Source organism: Thermobia domestica, chromosome 16 (genome assembly GCF_964235325.1).
Source record: "Thermobia domestica chromosome 16, izTheDome1.hap1.1, whole genome shotgun sequence".
NCBI lineage: Eukaryota > Metazoa > Arthropoda > Insecta > Zygentoma > Lepismatidae > Thermobia > Thermobia domestica.
In genome coordinates, this window is record NC_137469.1 from 121,586,539 (window position 1) to 121,607,405 (window position 20,867).

The 20,867-nt window shown below is 37.7% G+C and overlaps 1 protein-coding gene and 1 long non-coding RNA gene across 2 annotated transcripts in view; one reads left to right on the plus strand and one right to left on the minus strand.

Moving 5' to 3' along the window:
• The window catches only part of LOC145672802 (uncharacterized), a 191,980-nt gene that overhangs the window by 84,637 nt on the left and 86,476 nt on the right, over nucleotides 1–20,867 (plus strand). The window lies entirely within an intron of this gene.
• On the minus strand, nucleotides 11,884–12,360 carry LOC145672602 (uncharacterized). Its single transcript, XM_081741763.1, has one exon. It carries the CDS (start codon nucleotides 12,358–12,360, stop codon nucleotides 11,884–11,886), a length of 477 nt encoding a protein of 158 aa, XP_081597889.1.

The window sequence follows — 20,867 nt, forward strand, 5'->3', positions numbered from 1 at the left end:
GTTTGGGGTGGCGACCGTACTGTTGTAATAAAGATTAAGTAAAAGTTAACTGTTTCGACGTAATTGAATTCTTCATCAGTGACTATAGTTTTCATTACTCTTACAGGTTTTCTTGTAACATATAGCGTCTAACATATAGCGTTGAAGCCGGTTCATTGCAACAAGGTCTATTACACTGTGTAGTTTGGTTTGGTTTTGGTGTGATGAAGTATATTTTCTATTGTAATAAATATACGTGATGTGCCAACGCCGTACACATTGAAGAGTATATTTTACAAAGCATTGTATTTGTTCTATTTTAGATAGTTCATTTATTTCTGGAAGCAAGGGGAAATGTTGCTCAAGAAATACAGAAGTGTTGCAATGGAAGAAGACCCACAGAGAGCAGTACCGTGGCCAGGATGTGTGTTTGGTGGGGCAAGTGCTGTTATAGGTACATATGGAACAATTCCAAACAAAAAATATATAAACATAAAAATATATAAAAAATTACAAACATCAAACTACATTGTCGGACCTCTTTGGGGACCCGGCCTCTCTGGGCCCCCCTTCCCTACGCCACTAACGGAGAGTATTGACAAAAATCATATGTACTAACATCCTTAAAGATATTTGTGAAGAGTGGTAGGATATATGTGGGACTACAGGTTTTTTTTTTTTTTTCCTTTTAGAACGGGTGAATTTCATTGAATCATAACATTTGTAAAACATTTCCCATTTTAATGCGGTTTATTTCAAATCACACGGGAATTATGGTCATCACTTACCTTTGAAGCGAATATTGAGAATTACGGCTTTGAAATTGATATTTGTTTTGCCAATATTACCTTAGTCTCCCTATCCCAGTTTTTGTCGTTAAATTCTTTTTTTATTATTACTTCATCTTTTCTATGCAGTGTTGTAAAATTTTCTGTATCTCTCTATATTCTCACAATCCTGATTCTGAGCTATTTAAATTCTACATTACTATTTCATAGGTTTGAAGTTTTCTTCAATTATAAAGACAACTGTTGTTTGATATTGTTCTTCACTTTTTTTTTTTTTTTTGCGTGGAATCAGTTAAGAGAGAAAGTGTAATTATATTTCTCAGAGTACAAGCTCCTTAACGGTGAGGTTCAGTACCATCGCCTCCTTTCTTTTCTATCCCATTGATTTGTAGGGGAAGTATTCTTCCTTTTCTTTGAAATGAATAAAATTTTTGATGTTCTGATTTTACTGATTTCTTCTGAATATCTATTTAAATGTCCCTTGCTTTGTCAAAATGATCTTTTAGTATATATAAGTATATTATTATTTAAATTAGATGTCATTTATGAATATTAAAAACATACAACACAGAATTTTATTTCCACAAAGTAAGAGACATTTAAATAGACCTGAAGAAAAATAATAAAAAGTAAAACCCTTAAAATCTCAAAGAAACAGAGGAAGATTTCCTCGTATATATCAATGGGATAAAAAAGAAAAATGGCTGAGTTATTCAAGACAAAATATGGATAGCAGGAATTCTTTAGAATAATATAGTGCTTTTTTGAACATTGTAATCACTTCATATATATTTGCTTTTCTGATTTTACATACTGTATGAAGGCTATCTGTGTTAAAACTCAATGTTATGGAATGCTACAAATTTCTGTTTAAAAAAAAAAAAAAAAAAAGTAGTAGTACATCCGAAGGTATATTACATATAACTTCTAAATGATGATAAGGTTCATTACATAGGCTAATGTATATAAGTTAATACGATGTGCATTGTATTTTGTTAATACAATTTGGTGTGTTTTTAGTGCTAATATAGACCAGAAAAAATTGTGATCTTCCCTTCATTTATTCTCTTAAAGAATTCCTTTAAAACAAAGGATCTTTGCAAAGTATTATGTTAAAACACTTCATTTTTTATGTAAATGACTTCATTAACCTTTTTTCTCTATATAATGGGTATGCACTATGAGTATACTGTACATGTGGCTGTTTCATTTACGATATAAATTATTTTCTCACATTTTTCTGTTTCATTGTATACAATTAATGTATAAATCATATAGGAACGCATTAAATGAACAATTAGTTACCTACTTAATTGTTATTTTATCTTAATATGATTTCCACTTTTAAAGTGTATTTAAATAAATATTTAAGGCATAGAGTTAGAACTGACAGCTTAGTCGTTAGAACTTGTGTTTAGTGCATTTCAGTGTTTGGTTTCTACGAATATAGTCATAGGTGTAAGCAGACAAGTGATCGCTCCGGCCACTTTTTTTTTTTTTTTTTATACCAAAGTTACAACAAATGCAGAGACATTTTGGCTTGGCTGCTTGGATACACGTCTCTGTTTTCCATATATTGACAAACTAACATGGTTACTGTCCACCTTTTCTTGTTTACTTTAACCTTTTTTTTTTTTTTTTTTTTTTGCGTGTAGGCTCGGTTTGAATCTCTCCGCCCCCACATACCTTTTATTACAGTATTTTTATTTATAATTTTTACTTCATTAATTTTTATTTAAATCTCATTTTCCATTGGGAGTGTGACCCCTGTACTTTAAAAAAATTTAGAAAATCATTGACGTTTAAAATCCTTTTCCAATAGTTGATGGGAAAACGACAACCTAAAAAGACCGTATTTCCGACGGATTGCTGCGGCTTTTTTTTTTTTTTTTCCGAAGAAAGCGTTTGCAACTAGCAAATTTTGATTGCATAGAACAGTGTTGTTCCTAGTGGTCGTGATAGTGAAAGATGTGCTTTCAGGGGGAAAATGTACTGACTGTTATAAGTTTTTCACATTAGGCGCACAGACATGTTAATTGAATTATTCTTAACGTTCATTATTAGCTGCTCAGTTGTTATTTTTAGTTCGCTTTTAAGCATTTGTAAGTCATTCCCAGATACTTTTCCTCTATATAGCACTTAAATCGTACTGAGAATTGTAGAAATGTACTGCGTATGTACCGAGTGCAATATTACTGGTGGGGGGGGGGGGGGCGCGGTGGCTCAGTGGTAGAGCGTTCACCTCTGGTGTTAGGGGTCTCGGGTTCAAACCCTACTCCCGCCAAGTGAACCTTGTGGTGGACAAACACCGTATGCGTGGGTTTTCTCGGGGTTCTCCCGTTTCCTCCCACTTTCTTCATTCCACCATTTCATTCATTATTCATCATCACTGTCTCCTTTAGCCTAACCGGCATAACCGTGGGACGTAAAATTAAAGATTTCATTTCATTTTTATTACTGGTGGGAATCCGCCATGATTTTCATTGCAGTGCTACGCATCTTTTCTGCTGTCTGTCGACTGGTCGGAAAGGCAACTTTCCACCGGCGGCGCTGGCGCATTTTATGCGCCTTTCCGGTTGTTTGCCGACTGCTCGAAAGGACCTCTTTTCGATGTCAGCTTCTCAATTCTCCCACAGGCGGCATTCGACCTCTTGCCGCAATCGAAAAGTAGCCCTTTGCCGACTGGATATCAACCCTTCAGGAAGGCAAAATTTTCACCACTTTTTAGAGTAGCTTTGCCTAAGTTTGCCTCCGTGCTATGATTTCTCATGAAGGGCACAATTGCTAGTTCTGAAAGTATATAATACTTCCATGTCCCATTCAATTTCTTGTTTTTTGGCTGAAAGTGCTGCAAAAAAGAAAAAAGAACAAATTTTGTACTGGGACACACAAAAAAATGCAAGTATTATACTTCAAGAACTTCCAAGGGTGCTCCTTGTCGAGAAATCATAGCATGGAGGAAGACTTAGGCAAGACTAATGTAAAAGCTGATGAAAATTTTGCCTTCCTGAAGTGTTGATTTCCAGTCGGCAAAGGGCCACTTTTCGACGGCGGCAAGAAGTCGGATGCCGCCAGTGGGAGAATCGGGAAGCCGACATCGAAAAGAGGTCCTTTCGAGCAGTCGGCAAACAGCCGGAAAGGCGCATAAAATGCGCCGGCGCCGCCGTCGAACAGTTGACTTGCCGAGCAGTCGGCAAACAGCCGGAAATGAGCATTAAATGCGCCGGCGCCGCCGTCGGAAAGTTGCCTTTCCGAACAGTCGGCAAACAGCCGGTAATTAGCATTAAATGCGCCGGCGCCGCCGTCGAGAAGTTGACTTGCCGAGCAGTCGGCAAACAGCCGGAAATGAGCATTAAATGCGCCGGCGCCGCCGTCGGAAAGTTGCCTTGCCGAGCAGTCGGCAAACAGCCGTAAAGGTGCATTAAATGCGCCGGCGCCGCCGTCGAAAAGAGGCCGGCATAAGGAGTCGGCAGAGGGTCGGAAAGAGGTCTTTCCGACTGTTTTGCCGACTCTAGCGGTCGGCAACAGTCGGCAAAAAGTCGGCAAAGGGCATTATTTTTTACGATTTTCGACCGCTTGCCGCCTCGGCAAAAGGTCGGCAATTTTGAACAAGTAGATCGTCGTGCCGCCGCGGACGGGTGCCGGCTGCCTACCGGCGGCCTGCCACCGTCGACGGCGGCAATCCCTCTTGCCGACCGCGGCATCCTGATGGGGTTTATTTTTATATACTTTGTAAAATAGACCACGAGGAACACGAATCTGAAGGAATTTTGACATTTCGAATTTTGGAACTCGAGATATTCGAATATAAAGTCACCACGGAGGCAAACTAAACCCTACCTGATTTTTATATATTTTGTAAACTACACCACGAGGAACTCGAATCTGAAGGATTTTCGACATTCTGAATTTCGGAACTGGAGATTTCGAACATAAAGTGATCACGGAAGTAAACCGGACCCCACCTGATTCTGATATATTTTGTATACTAGATCACGAGGAACACGAATCTGAAGGAGTTTCGACATTCCGACTTCCGGAACTCGAGACATTAAAACAAAGTTTAATATAGACGCTATGTATCTATATGGAAAAAAAATCATATTCTCTATACGAAGTATATTATGTCGTGTGAGATATATATATAGGAACCCAAAAGTTGTGTCGTTTTTTGTGGAGGTCTGTGTTCAATTGGCCCTCACACAGTGAGTTGAATGCGAATGAAGATAAGGCGAAGGTCAGTTGTTGGTGTGGGTATATCCAACATTCTACCTGGTTGTGGCAGTTCAGCTACAACGTGAACTTATGTAAGGACAGAGTGAATATGGAACCTCCACAGAGCGTCATAAGAGCGTGTATGCTGTACGAGTTCAAACTTGGGTCAAACGGCACTGCAGCGCAGCATAAGATATCTCACGTTTTTCCTGAGGGTGTCGTGAATACGCACACAGTGCAAGGGTGTTTAAGCAAGTTTAAGGACGTGACGAAACACTCACAAAAGACACACCCCGTTCCGGAAGACCAACACATACAAAATGAAGATCTTTAGGTAGCAATTGAGGCGAACAGTGGACAGGCATATGAGGAACTGCGGCTAGCATCCAATCTGAGTGGAGATACTATTCGGCAGCATTTTCATCAACTTGCTGAGCACTACAAGTTGGGTCTATGGTCCCACATGATTTGACTCCAGTCTCGTCTGAGGAAGGAGCCATTTCTGGACAGGATGTTGACATGTGATGAGAAGTGGGTGCTGTACAAAGCTCCACGGCGTCAACATTGGTTAAAATCCAATGAATCGGTTCGAAAACAGCTGAAACCAGCAATGCAGTAGAAAGTACTCCTGTGTGTTTGGTGGACTGCTCGCGACATCGTGCATCGGGAACTGCTACCGGCTGGTCAGAGCAGAACTGTCTACCCATCAATGCAACTGTCTACTGTCAGCAGTTGAGCCATGTTCAAGAAAAACGCAAAACCCTGGAGCAAGCACTTCTCAATCGCTAAGGGGTTCTACCGTTACGGGACAACGCTAAAACCCACATGGCTAAAATAACCCGGGGCACCATCCTACGCCTTGGATGGGAAACACTATTGCATCTCCCATACTCGCCGGACATTGCACCGTCCGATTATCACCTGTTCCATTCGTTGGACACTCACCTTAGAGGACTCCAGTTCAACTCCATAGTAGAGGTGAAAAATTCACTTGATAACTTTTACACTTCACGGCAAATCAAGTTCTAACGCGAAGGAATCCATGCCCCTCCCGAACGTTGGCAGAACGTCGTTGATACTGATGGGTACTATTTTTGATCTTCCAGGTACGACTTAGATGACATATCGATGCTCTAAGGTGATACGTCAAAAAGCGACAGAACTTTCTTCGTTAGTTTTTTACATACTATATAAAACTACTGTATAAGTTCTAGTATCTCGAGTTCGGAAAAGCTGGCAATACAGTATTGAGCACCACGTGCATTGACAATTACAATATAGTAGAGTAGAGGAAGTGTTTCTCAGTGTTGCCAATTTGAGCGACAAGTCGCTAAATCTAGCGGATTTGGAAATGCAGATAGCGATAAAATTTTACAAAACTAGAGCCTTTCTATTCCATCTGTGCCCTTACTGGCGCTGCTATCGATGTTTTCCCTCCCTCCCTCCAATGAGGGACAAGTTGCTGTGCTGTGGCGGATAGCGTTGCCACATTGAAACACCATATTTCAAGTATTATTATTACATTTCTTTTAAAAAGAACTGTCTATAAATGAAAAGCAATACAAATCACCTCCATTGCTCAACCAAATTAGATATTATAGACAGATTAATCTAACATTTGCAAATGAAATTTTCTAAGAACAAAAAAGTCAGTTATTTTGAGTTTAATTTTGTCATCGGCGCAAATTTGTCTTCAACATTAGGGGGGACGGGTAAGACCGTTCCCATATATATATATATATATATATATATATATATATATATATATGCGATGTTCAAAATATTTATCAAGTTGAAAAACAATAATGTGAAGGATCAGGGGAGAGAATTGTCTTCAGTGGCTTTTTTGGGAGGCTATCGGGCTCAAGCTCGCCTGAAATAAATTTGTTAGTTCTTCGCATTTCACGTACAACAATAATCCTTCTTACCATTTCTAAGAATGTGATTGACTTTCCATTTTCTTATTCTCCTTGTTCAGAAATAATACTGTATTTGTCAAAATTTCATATCATGTAAGAACTGCGTCATTTTGTTCTTTCTTTCGTCCTTTGTACTTTTCTGTTTCTTTTTCTTGATGTTACCTTCTTTCATTTCGCCTTTCATACTTGATCGACCGTTGTCAGTTGTGATTCAAGTCGGCCGTCATCAATAACACCCAAACTAAGAGGAGTTGATAAGCGAAACTGGTGTTCCTCACCAACTTGCGCGGATATCAACATGACAGGACTTGAGTTACTATTACAAAGGAAAATTTATATCGTTTAGTTATTTTTAAAAGAAGGAAATGTTTGAATTAAAGAAAATTAAAACGAGGGAATAATTAGTCCGGGAAATTAGGAAGGCCAAGAGAATGCTTCGTTTTTCTTGTATGAATAGAATAAAGGGTTAGATTCACCCCTAATTTTTTATATTATATAGGATTTATCGGTCTGCAATTCTTGCCATTATAACTTCAATTTATGCATAAATTAAAATATATTTAATTCTCAAACTCAGGTGGGCAACAGCCCACTTCCTTCCTTGTGTTGGGCATAGCCCCTCGAAACAAAATCCTAAATAAGCCATTGGTTGATATCAACATTGGGAGGTGGCAGATTTGAGGCTTATTCTTGAGAAGAGAGATGAAACTCATTTTACGATAGATGAATTTGATTTCTAAGGTGAACCTGTTGTAGAGTATATTATATATTAGGCGATGTAGATGAAGTAGTAGTACATATCAATATTACAAATCACTGTCGTGAACACTTTCTGAAATCTGAATACATACATATTTATAATTGGTATGTTTCTAATTAGCCATTCACAAAGATCCACATTAAAATTGTTTTATAATAATATAATAATATAAATAATGCCTTCCCCAAAACTATGAAGAAAAAATATCAATTATATATGACGCAACAATACTCTTATTGAGCAAAATGATGATAACCTCAATAACATTACAGGAATAGTTACAGAAATCTGACGCATGTCATATACTCTTTAGTTAACAGATGTAACCTTAAGATTATGGAGAAAAATATTCCAGCAATTGAATTCTCAACTTTGCTTACGAAGCATCCTCTCTCAAAAGAAAAATTGGGACACGCGGAAATACGTAGGAACAAACCATGGTTCGAACCAGCATAGAAGAGAAAACAGGCAAAATTTCTTTGGTCACAAAATCCGAATGAAATAACTACACAAAATTTCGTAGACATCAGGCGGGAAACTTCCAAAACCCTTAGAACAAAGAAACGCGATCTATTGAAAGCTAAAATTAAGGAACATGGAGATAATAGTAAAATAAAACATTTGGGACATGTATAATATTGCATTTTATAGCGATTTCTACTTCTATTCGTTGGTTCTCCGTATATACGATTCTGCGGTGTCTATCTCCTTTTCCTCCACGCACAATAGACACCGCAGAATCGTATATACGAGAACCCAACCGAATAGAAGTAGAAATCGCTATAAAGAAATTAAAGAATCACAAATCTCCGGGTGTAAACGAAATTCCGGCTGAGTTAATTTTAACTGGAGCCGAAAAATTGTGGAACAAGATACCCAAACTCATCCTCCTTATCTACAAAAAGGAAGAACTGCCACAAGAGGGAAAGAATCAATCATTATTCCAATTTACAAGAAAGGCGATAAAACTGACTAATAAATATCGAGGCCTTTCTCTTCTGTCAACATCCTATAAAATCCTACAAGCTTTCACGTCAAGAATGGTCTGAAACAAGGAGATGCGTTGTCGCCATTATTATTCAACTTTGTCCTGGAATACGCTGTAGGGAAAATCAAAGATAGCAACCAGGGCCTAGAGTTGGACGGTGTTCACCAGGTTATGCGTACGCTGATGATGTAAATTTAATAGGGGATGATAGGAGAACAATTGAAAGAAATTCAGATGTCTTATTAAACGCTTGCAGGGACATGGGTTTAGAAGTAAATGTAGAGAAAACTAAATGCATAGAAGTGTGTCGGGACCGTAATGCGGCAAATTATGAATGCGTTAAATTTTATATAATACTTTTGATAAAGTGGATACTTTCAAATATCTAAGATCAATATTAACAGACGAAAATCATATTCACGAAGAAATTGAATGTCGATTAAAAACAGGGAATTCGGGTTATTATTCAGTTCAAAATCTCGTTTCGTCGCGAATTCTGTCGAGGAATTTGAAGCTTAAAATATATAAAACGATAATCATGCCTGTTGTTCTGTATGGTTTCGAAACATGGTGCTTAGTCTGTGGGAAAAACATAAACTGAAAGTATTTGAGAACAAGATCCGAAGACGAATATTCGGACCCAAGAGGAATGGGAATGGGGAACGGCGGAAACTTCATAACGAGGAATTACATAAATTATACTGCTTACCAAACATTGTTAGGGTCATCAAGTCTAGGAGGCTTAGGTGGGCAGGACATATAGCCAGAATGGAAGAAAGTAGGAGCGCTTTCAAAGTGTTAGCGGTAAGACCAATTGGAAAACGACCATTAATAAGACCTAGGCGCAGACGGGAAGACAATATTAAGATGGATCTTGCAAAAATAGGAATATAAAGTAGAAACTGGATCCAGTTTTCTAAGGATAGAAGTCAATGGAGAGCTTTCGTGAACGCGGCATTGAACCTCAGAGTTCCATATGCTATAGAGTTAGTTAGCTTACGAAGCATGAGTAGATGCCTAGGCTGATACTACAAATAGATGAAATGTGCATTTACTGAAAAGATGGGTTCTACTGACATTGGATAGTCTATATACTCTTCGTGTGCTAGGGCCTAGGGGAGAGGAGGAGATAAGATTTCACATCAGGTTACGTCACGCTCAGTTGCACATCTTTATTTTCATTAAAAATGGAAAAGCCGAGAGAAACCAATTTCATCTCACTTTCCTTTGTGGCAGTCGGACACAAATCATCACACTTATCTGCAGAAAGCACTTTTCAAATCGGATTATTGCGAGAGCTTCCAGTTCCAATGTTGGGGGGGGGGACATATCTCCCCATTTCCCCGGAATTTGTGCCCGTACCTACAGTTGAGACAACTTTCCAGCATGAAGAGAGGGGCATATCCTCCTCTCGTATTTATTGCAATTTGTGCCCAAGTAGCGGAAGTGGAATTAATACATATTGATGAGACTACTAAACGCACTATAGCACGAAGTTCAGTTTGAAATACTACAGAATACGATTCTTTTTAAAAAGAAAATACAAAGAAATCAATTTCATTTTACATTCTTTTGTGGCAGTCGGACACAAATCGTCACACTTATCATAAAAAGCACTTTCTAAGTCAGATTATTGGGGGAGGACAGTCCCCCCAGGTCCAAGATTGAGGGACATGTCCCCCTCGTCCCCCCGGGATTTGAATTTTGAATTTTGTGTTATATAAGACGAAACTTCTTTTTTCTATTCTACAATTAAACGTAAGATTCGAACTGTATGTTTCCAGCCAATAATCGGACCTGAGTTTTCTACATGGCATGCGAGAGCACAAAGCACTTAGGGAAAAAAGTGGGAAATTTCAGAGAAAAGTAATATTTTGTTACATAAATTGGACACGTACGTAATTGTGTAAGTATTCTGAATACTATACAATCTTAAATCTTTTAGTTTTACATCTCATATTTTTGGCATGGGAAGAAAGGGTGTTACGTGATTACTCGAAATGAATGACGATGCAATAATTGGTGAAATGAGAAACTGGAAGGAAGCAAGGGGACACCGAGAATACTCACAAACACGATGTCACACCATCGGCGCAAATCCGTCTTCAACATTAGGGGCAACGGGTAAGACCATTCCCATAATCTTTTTTATTATTATTATTATTTTTAAGCGGTGTTAATTATGAAGTTGAAAAACAATGCTGTGGAGGATCAGAAGAGCAGAATTGTCTTCAACATTGGAAGGCGGGCAGATTTGAGGCCTATTCTGGGGAAGGGGAGATATAAGACTCATAGTATGGTACGTGAATCTAATTTCTGAGATTAACCTGTTGTATATTATAGTCTACATACAGCAAGGGACATCAATTTCATCTCACTTTCATTTGTGGCAGTCGGACACAAATCATCACATTTCTTCCCAAAAAACACATTTCAAATCGGAATATTGGGAGGACAGTCGCCCCAGTTCCATGATTGGGGGACATGTCCCCCTCATCCCCCCCGGAATTTGTGCCAGTGTGTCACACTACACGAACTCTCATAGCATGGGATCGAACCTGTTTGGAGGTCTATGAATTTGTAATTTTTTAAAAAAAACGTAAAGTACGGGGTATATATAACAGTATTCACGTACCGACATACATACACAGACACACACTTAACGTTGTAGAGACGAACATTACCTACAATACGTGTACTACTGGATCTTTTATCCCACCCTCCTTTGGATTTTACAACATTCCCAGAATAGCTTTCGAAAGAGACACTATACACCTTATTGGAAATTTAATTTTAATATTCTGAAAGAAATCCAACTTCGTAGAGCGATCGACCAGTTTTCGTATAGCAAACAAATTCCAGAAGTATGGCCGTAAATATTTAAAAGGCAAACCGATGCAATTGTCAGCTTTGCTCTCAAAAGAGCCTATTAAAAAGTCTCTTGAAACTGTAACAAAAATCGTATAGTTATTAAATAATTCATTTTGTTCTGGTCAGAAAAATGTTTTAAAATGTTATTGTGATTATCCAGAACTATGGAGTATATTTATTAAAAACTCCAGAGTGAAGTTCTTACATCAATGGTTCCACACCTGATAAGCTACGTGTGTCGTCACCACTGCTGGTCTCAATTTCGTAATCGTCATCGCTGGAAAGACTTTCATCATCGTCGTCGCTGTCAACTCCACAATTAATAACAAGTCTTTCGACTTGTTCATTTGATATTCCATCCTGCTACCTATACATATTCTCTAAGCGTTCAACATGATCACAACACCTCACCCATTCCTCAACAGAAACTGAATGAAATGCTTCTTCTGTCAACTTCAATGTATCTTGCAGAGACAATTCAACATTTTGTGCCGCAACTCTCTGCTTCATAATTCCCCATACCCTTTCAATGGGTGAGAAATCACAATGATATGGCTGCAAGTGGCCGTTTTCTTCTAAAATGCGATGGGAATAGTATGTTGGATTTGGCTTATTTTTTTTGAGAACTTCAATGAGTTCTATTTTCGCCATATTCTCATCGAAGGGAATATTATTTAAACGAAGCCAATTTTGAATATCTAATTTCTTCGCGCTGGTCGATGGTGATTTGTTTATCTGACGAACGTGATAAGATATGTTGTCCATCACAATTACACTCTCATTCGGCAGCTCTGGTATTAACTTTTCCTGCAACCACTTTTCAAAATTTGTAGCATTCATATCATCGTGGTAATCACCTGTTTTACATTGTGATTTGAATATAAGTAGCGCATTTTGAACAAATCCTAATCTACTCCCAGCATGAACAATAGTGAGTCGTGGTCCAGAACTGCTATTTACAAGAACACTATCTTCGTCTACACTTTGCCAACATTTTTTAACTTTGCAACTAGGGTGAGTATACGTTTCATCTACATACACAATATTTTTCCCTTGTTCCCTGTATTTTTTTAATATTCCTGAGGAAACGTGCTCGCCATACTACATCAACCCTTTCCATAAGTTTGTACCGCTTATCATTATACCTCTTATATTTGAATCCCATTCCGAGAAGAATCTTTATTAACGTTTCAACACAACCCTTAAATCCTATTTCCTTTTTGGCACATAAAAGTATTTTGCATAGTGTAGGAATTTCTTTGTTTATGTAAAATTTATGTAAAATTCTACGAAGTATACATTTATTCATATCATCAACTTCGATAAGTTTTCTTCGTTTTTTCTTACCTGGTGTTGATAATTTCTCCCCCCCCCCCTCTTTGAGTGTTCGTGCCTCTCTTCTTATCTTCTTAATAAATCGTTCAGATTAATTAAGCATTTCCGCTGCTCCTTTCGTAGCATTGTCCCGAGGTAGTATCCAGGAATTGGCTTCCTTTTCCCTATCTGAGAAATCGATGGCATTCCGAATTACTTCACGGGCTTCGCTATGCACTGTCTTGTTAGACATTCTAAATAGCTTACGATCTTCACTCGCCAAAACCAAACAACTGAATGACAAATTGGCAACACAGCCGAGGTCATTCACTTCCTCCCCCAAAGCAAAGGGGAGATTTCCTCCGCAAGAAGGCGGCGGGGGTGGGGCCAAAGCAAGGGCGCCCATGTTGTGGTTTCCAATGGGGGCAAGTATAAGTGATATTTCAAATATAGTTTCAAATTTTGCTGTAACTAACGTAAAAATTCTATTGGGTTTTCGATATTCCCAAGTACAATTTCCTATGGGGGCGATCGCCCCACCTTGCTCCCCCTCATGGAAACCCTTGGGCCGAAGTATAGTTGACATATTTTCCGAGGGCACAGGTGAATTAGACAGGCTCTAACGACTTTTTTAAAAGCGACTTTTGAAGTGTCTTGGCGACAAATCTGGCGAATTCCTTTACTACTTTGTTTTATTAAAATTTCGATATTACTTGCTGAGCTATTCTCAAAAGAGTGATGCATAAAACGAACGCGAATCATTATGTGAGTGAACTGAGCACAATTCGAGAATAATCTATGTAGTTCGTGACTTCGCTACCTGGATACGCCATATGTGAGAAATTGGAGAATTCGCTTGTAGCTTGTTACAACTGACGACACAATCTCTTGGAAACAGTGGAGTGGTGCACCAGGTCAATTAACTTGACAGTTTGCGACAGGGTGTGGAGAAAATTACTTGCGAGTCATTGTTGCACGTTGGTTTCTCGAACAAAGAAGAAACTAGGAAAGTGATGAGTAAACTTTTTTAGAACAGGGTTAAAGTAAAAAGAAAAAAATAGGCAGGCTAATATAAATTATGAGAATAAGGATGGCACATTTGACATAAGTCTTGTAATACTAAACTTGATTAATGATTAAAGTTTCTCACAGTCTGGTTCGAACTGGAATTCAGTGATTCTCGGAAATGAAGTTAAAAGCTCGCCTGTCAAATCTGTTTCTAGTAAAACACTTTCGAAAAAACTCTATTTTTCTTCTCGATCGTGAAATTAGGTATCATGTCGTGGGCCAGATACAACCTTTCAGGGAGCTGCATTTAGCCCGCAGGCTGTAGTTTACCCATTACTGAACTAGGGCGTTTCTAATAAATTTTTGACTACCACTAATTGAATTGGGTACTGTGTAGAAAACGGTTTCTCAACCTGGGGGTCACGAAGATAAGCGGAAGAGGTATATACAATTAGAATCTAATACCGGAAAATATTTTTAAATATTATTTTAATTTTGTTCTGATAGCCATATTTTTATTTTTATAATGCTACTGTTAACAACAAAAATAGGTCTACTAAACATTTTCAACAGGTATAGAGTTGTTTAAAAAAACAATTTAAATGAAAGAAAAATGAAAATGAAATGAAATCTTTGTTTTACATCCCACGGTTATGCTGGTTAGGCTAAAGAAGACGATGATAATGAGAAATGGATGAAATAGTGGAATGAAGAGCGTGGGAGGAAACGGGAGAACCCCGAGAAAACCCACAAGCACGGTGTTCGTCAACCACAAAATCTACACGGCGCGAGCTGGGATCGAACCAGGGACCCCAAGTACCAGAGGTGAACGCTTTACCACTGAGGTACCACGGTAGAGGGCGCTACACTTGTGTTTCTTTGCTGTCTCGTCTGAGGAAGGAGCCATTTCTGTACAGGGGGTTGACATATGATGAGAAATGGGTCCTCTACGAAGCTCCACGGCACCATCATTATTGCTTAGCATCCCATCAACCGGTTCCAAAACAGCCGAAACCAGCACTGCACCAGAAGAAAGTTCTGTGTGTTTGGTGGACGGCTCACTGTATCTTGCATCGGGAACTGCTACCAGCTGGTCAGAGCATCAATGGAACAGTGTACTGTCAGCAGTTGAGCCGTGTCTAAGAAAAACTCAGAACTCTAGAGCCAATACTTCTTAATCGCAAAGGGGTCCTCATGTTACAGGACAACGTTAAGCCCCACATGGCTACGATAACCCGAGACACCATTTTACGCCTATTGCAGCCGCCATACTCTGTGGACATTGCACGTCTAATTATAACCTGTTCCATTCCTTGGACAATCACCTGAGAGGACGCCAGTTCAAATCCTTAGTAGAAGTGAAAAATGCACTTGATACCTTCTTCGCTTCATTGCTCACCAAATTCTCTAGCTATGGAATCAGAACTTTGGCAGAAGGTCGTTGGTGCTGATGGGGACTATTTTTGATCTTCCAGATACGTCTTAGGTAACATATCGATGTTCGAATATGATGGATGAAAAAGAGACAGAACTTCCTTGGTTACCTTTATATTTAGGAACATTTTCTATCAATATTGACCCTTAACTTAATAACCTATGGCTTTCTCTTCATCTGTTAGCTCAGGAAATTATTCAGTGACTTATTTTGTTATTCCTCCTGTGTGTGTATATTGGCTTTTCAGTTGTATGCTTGACTTCACTTTATGTGTGGGGCTTTCACTGTATGTAGGTAATTATGTATTGTTTCGTTTAAATATAAGACACATATATAATTAGTTCTCTATAATATATATAGTAGATAATATATTGCATATATACTTTCAAGTGAAAATGTCGCTCCTTCCCGGTCTCATCCGGGGAAAAAGAATTTTAAAAAAATCCTAACGGTTTCCTTGAATAGAGCTACACAAGTAACAGGAAAAAATATAGAGACTATTCTATAACTTGTTAAGAAAATTTTTGTATTTGCGAAATTTTAACAATAAAATAATTACCTCAGTTTTAATTCTTTAATGAGTTCCCTTACATACTTTACAATTTTTTGTACAATTTGTATACAATATTTATATTCTTGTTCGTATTAAATTATATTTTTCGACCTACTATCTTTTAGGCCGTCAGTTCATTCAACCGAGCGGCCAATATCCATTCCGGAAGAGGACTCATTCGATCCCCGACCGAAGCAAACCTAGTATTATATTTGTCGCCAGCTTACTCGACTAGACGATTGTTTAAAAATGGGACCTAGAAGAAGACTCACTCGATCTTCTACAGGTTAAAAATGAAATCACTCTTCCAGCTTTAATTCAGCTGTTCCTACTTAAAATTTCTTAAATAATAGAAACAATCTGCAGCTATTCATCACTCAGATAGCTGGGTTAAAAAAAAATCAATCAGAAATGCCCCCTCATTTAAGAGACAATCAAAAATGTTTATCTAAATGCCTCCTCATTCCAAAGGCAATAACAACACAGTGAATGCCCCCTCATTCAAGAGACAACCACAATACTTAAAAAAAAAATCTCCGCAGCCGACATCATTCATGCGACTGGGTACTAAAAGCAAAAAAGAACAGCGCCTCCTCATTCCGAAAGCGGTTCGAAAAAAAAAAAAAAAAAACTTTATCTGGTTCGTCGTATAACGACCGCCATCACCTATTTAAAAAAATAGCTAAAGTTTATCTCTATCAAACCCCCTTCCAGGCTCACTTATCCCGAAAGAAGAGTTATTATTAAATTAAAATAAACAGTCTCTATCATTCAAGAGAGCTGCCCAAATAAAATTTAGCAAAATATTTTAAAAACACTACTTCAGAAATAAAAGGTAGACTCCCTTATAATAGGAATCTAACAAAAAATCCTTAATTCATCCTATCTAAAATTATCCTAATTTCCTAAGATTTAAAAAGAAATGATAGGGTATGTCTCAGAGCCGACTACTCATTCTGTAAGTGCGGTTGAGTGGTAAAAAACTTCATCCCTGCGTCCCTTCACTATTGGAGGCGCAGAGAGGTAAGGAGCTCTGGGAGATGTGAAGAAATTAGTGGTTGAGAAGAGAGTGCCTCCCCCACAAGCATGAACCGTATTTATACGCTCAGACTCCCAACTCACCAAGCATCCGTATGAAAAAAAAAAAAAAAATCTTTTCCCACGGCTACTTCTTCTAAGGAGAACAGTGACTAAAGCGCAAAATGCTATTACTGTATGTGAAAAAACTTAAGAAACAAATTTAAAAATCCATGACAATTAATAAAATCAATATACTATAATTATTTATGTAAATTATACAAATCAATATACTATAATTATTTATGTAAATTATGCAAAAATTAATGTGTAGATTTTTAAATCAACACAGTATATTGACTTTTCTCAAGTGATATTGGCGTTTCTCATGTATATATGTACATATATATATATATATATATTGGCTTTTCTCATGTGCATATTGGCTTTTCGCATGCCTATATTGCCTTTTCCTCGCATATGTATATTGGCTTCACTGTTTGTGCGGACCTTCCACCTGTGTGTAAATAATTCTTCTAGTAATAGACCCCCATTGTTTAAGTTTAAGGCAGATAGTTCAACACGTTTCACATCCATTTATATGTAACAATAAATATAGAGAACAAGTACTTTTATTTATAGTAACTATTAATAACGATATTCTATATAGATAATTCCCTTCTCGTTTTGTAACATGCACTCACAAAAATAGTTTTTTTTTTTTTTTTTTTTTTTTTTTGCTTTGTTTTATTCAAAGTCCCTAATAATTTTTTCATATGATTTTGATGAAGCAACCTTGTTCTCTATAACTAAGGTTGTTAAATCTGAGTATTTTCCTGTCCCATGGATAAACATAAGTATGTTTTAATGAGTTTTAGTTTGCTGAAACTTCTTTCACAAGTTGGCACACTGTATGGAAGAATAAGAAAAATTCTAAGAGCCACTGAGACGTTTGGACAGACACTTTGAAGACCATTTTTGGTAATCATGTCGAGTATGTTCTTTGGGGTGGACTTCTTGAGGTCGGGCAAGAATACAACAGCCTGGTCATTAAGACTCTTAATTTCTACACATAATTGTACAGCATTCAAATCGTCTTGTGTTTCAGAGCGAGATCCGCACACGATTTTTCAGTTCTTCCGAAGACATTTCACACGATGAGCTTCCTCGAGGAAGCTGAAGTCCTTGTTTATTTCTTTGAACCTGTTCTTTCTACTAAAGAGTTCTTCCCGTAAGGGTTCAAGAATTCTGAAGAAAGATTGTCTAAGGCGATCCTCTTCAGTAAGAAGTTTTGCTTCATCCTCTCCTGCCATTCTCTTCTTTTTCAAGGTACACTATTCTCTGAACCGATCTTCCACATCCATCAAATTAACAGTAACCTTCGCTTCCGACAGCCATCTGTCAAATCCAAAATTCTGAACCTGGAGATTGTGTTCAAAAGATCAGATAACAAATCAAGAGACCTTTGCAAAGACAAATCCTTATTCTCAGTGTTTCTTCCAGATATTTCTAGAGGGGCACTATCTCCCGGAGCTCTGAGAATGCTCCCCAGAGCCAAAATGATACGTCTATAATATAATAATAAATAGAATAGTACCGTGTGAAAATATATGCCTCTCCGAATACTAAGTGTGTCCCCCAAGAAACATTTTTGTTTGAAAGAAACACTACTTATTCTGTATTTCTTTGTTAACTCCATTTATCTCATGCAAAACGGATTCCCAAAATACTAAATTAAATACAAATTTCAGATCTTTGATTGATTTCATTCAATTTTTGCCAACTGATTTGACTTCTGAATTAGAGAAAGTGCTTATAATTTCACCAAATGCTGGGAGAACATTTTTCATTTCAGATTTCCTCCGACTTTCCTCATTCCAGCAACCATCTCATCATCGCCAATACGCAAGGGCGCCCATGTTGTGGTTTCCAAGGTGGAGGGCAAGTATAAGCGACATTTCAAATGTGGTCTCAAATTTTGCGGTAACTATATTAAAATATCTATTGGGTTTTCCATCTTCCGAATCACAATTTCCTCTAAAGGGGGCAAGCGCCCCACCTTGCCCCCCTGATGGGCGCCCTTGCCAATACGGTCTTCCAAACTTGCCAGCATTAATCTTGCCTCGAAATGGCGCCCCCTACATGCTCTCAACCAGCTGCACCCCGGGGCAAATGCCCCGATTCCCCCTCCCCCGTAGATCCGGCTCTGGCGACCTGTATTTTTTTATTCCTAATTAAAAGTGCCATACTTTTTAAAAATTGGGTACGGTATGAGTTAACTCCAATGAGGAAGAAAAGTTTGAAGAAGAAGGCAATGTTTCTTTGTAAATAAATAGGCAAGTCAATTTACGAGGTTTCTGTTTTTATCGATTATATTTACGTATACATTTTTACTTTATATTGTTTCATAAAAAAAAGAAAGAAAGAAAGAAAAGAACAAGTAAGAAAGAAAAAGAGACATTGTTTTGAGGTTTAAATTCGACAAATCCCTGCTTTAGCCATTTCTGGAGCTGAACTCAGCTACATTTTGCCAATCACAGTTTGCAACAGTGGTTCTTTCAGTCTTGATAACGACGGTTATTTCCGTCAAATGTTGACTGTAGAGTGCAGAGTAGTGATGGACACAGTGTTGCCACACTTGGTACAATTGTACCAAATTCAGCCCTTTTTGTCATTCATCATGTCATTGTTGGTACCACGCTGGCATTTTCAGCCCTTTTTGTGAAATAGTTGGTACAATTCAACCCAATTCAGCACCATTTAACAAATATTTGTCACATTTTCAAAAGTGTCAGTAAAACTTTTACCACATCTCACGTTACTCGTACTGTGAACTTAAAAAATTCTCTTGAACATTCATTCTCTGACGTTGCACCGCATAACGCTTCGAACTGTGTGTGGAAAGCGAGAATAAGGCGCAATAATTTATATTTTAATATTTTATTATAACGTACTGTTTACACATGAACTCGAAGATGATTTATTTGTTCTTTTTCTTATATATATATTTTTTTCTAATATGGCCATAATACCGTTTTGTTTTATTGGTCGCTTTGAAATAGGGGCGCGATTGGTTTCCTTATAATACACATCGAAGATGATAAAACTGTTTCCCCTTTTAATTTGCAGCCTCTGTTATACTTCCTACGTGCGAAAAAGTTTAATCTACTTCCACGGTTCTTCGGGATCCTCCTATTTGGATCCTGTAAAAAAGTATTTTTTAAGAACACTTTCTTGATTGGACTCTTGGAAGAGGGGGAGGGGGAGTGTTCTAGAACTTTACCTATTTATGAAATAATGAATTCAGCCCTTTTTGTTTCAATTTGGTACTATTTTTCAGCCCACTCCAGAGCTAGGACTGTGGCAACACTGGATGGACAAAACGATTCACATCTCAGATTGCCGCTCAATGATTCGCTCACTAAAATGAGTCGGTTCATTTGAACGGCTCAGTGACTCACTTATATTTTCACAAGCGGGAGAGGGAGAGATTAAAAACTAAAATCGTATTATCAGATTGAATGCTTCCATAAAACAAATTTTAAAAAGTACAACTCATATTTTAGATTACAAGTATATTCTTATTAACAAATTTAACTTCAAAAAAATCACAGGAAGGTAAAATTATAATTAACATATGTAACGTACAGAGAAATACAATTTAAATGCCAAATACCTAGGTACATATACAATTTAGACTAAATAAAATTACTATTATTACGAGTATGTAATTTCTGTATGTTGTAAAAACAGTTTGATTTTGGATTTGTACATAGTATTATGTAAGGTACTCATCCAGTGCTGGATTTACGTATAAGCTAAACAAGCTATAGCTTAGGGCCCCACTCGCTTGGGGACCCAAAAAATTAAAGAAAAAAATTGATTGTAATGTAATTTCCAAGTAACAAGAAAAACAAATCAGATATAACGCACATACAAGAATGGTGTTTCGTATTGTTATGTACTAGGCTTTTATGAAGCAAGCAATAGGGTTCTATTTCTTATCCCCACTGAGGCTCC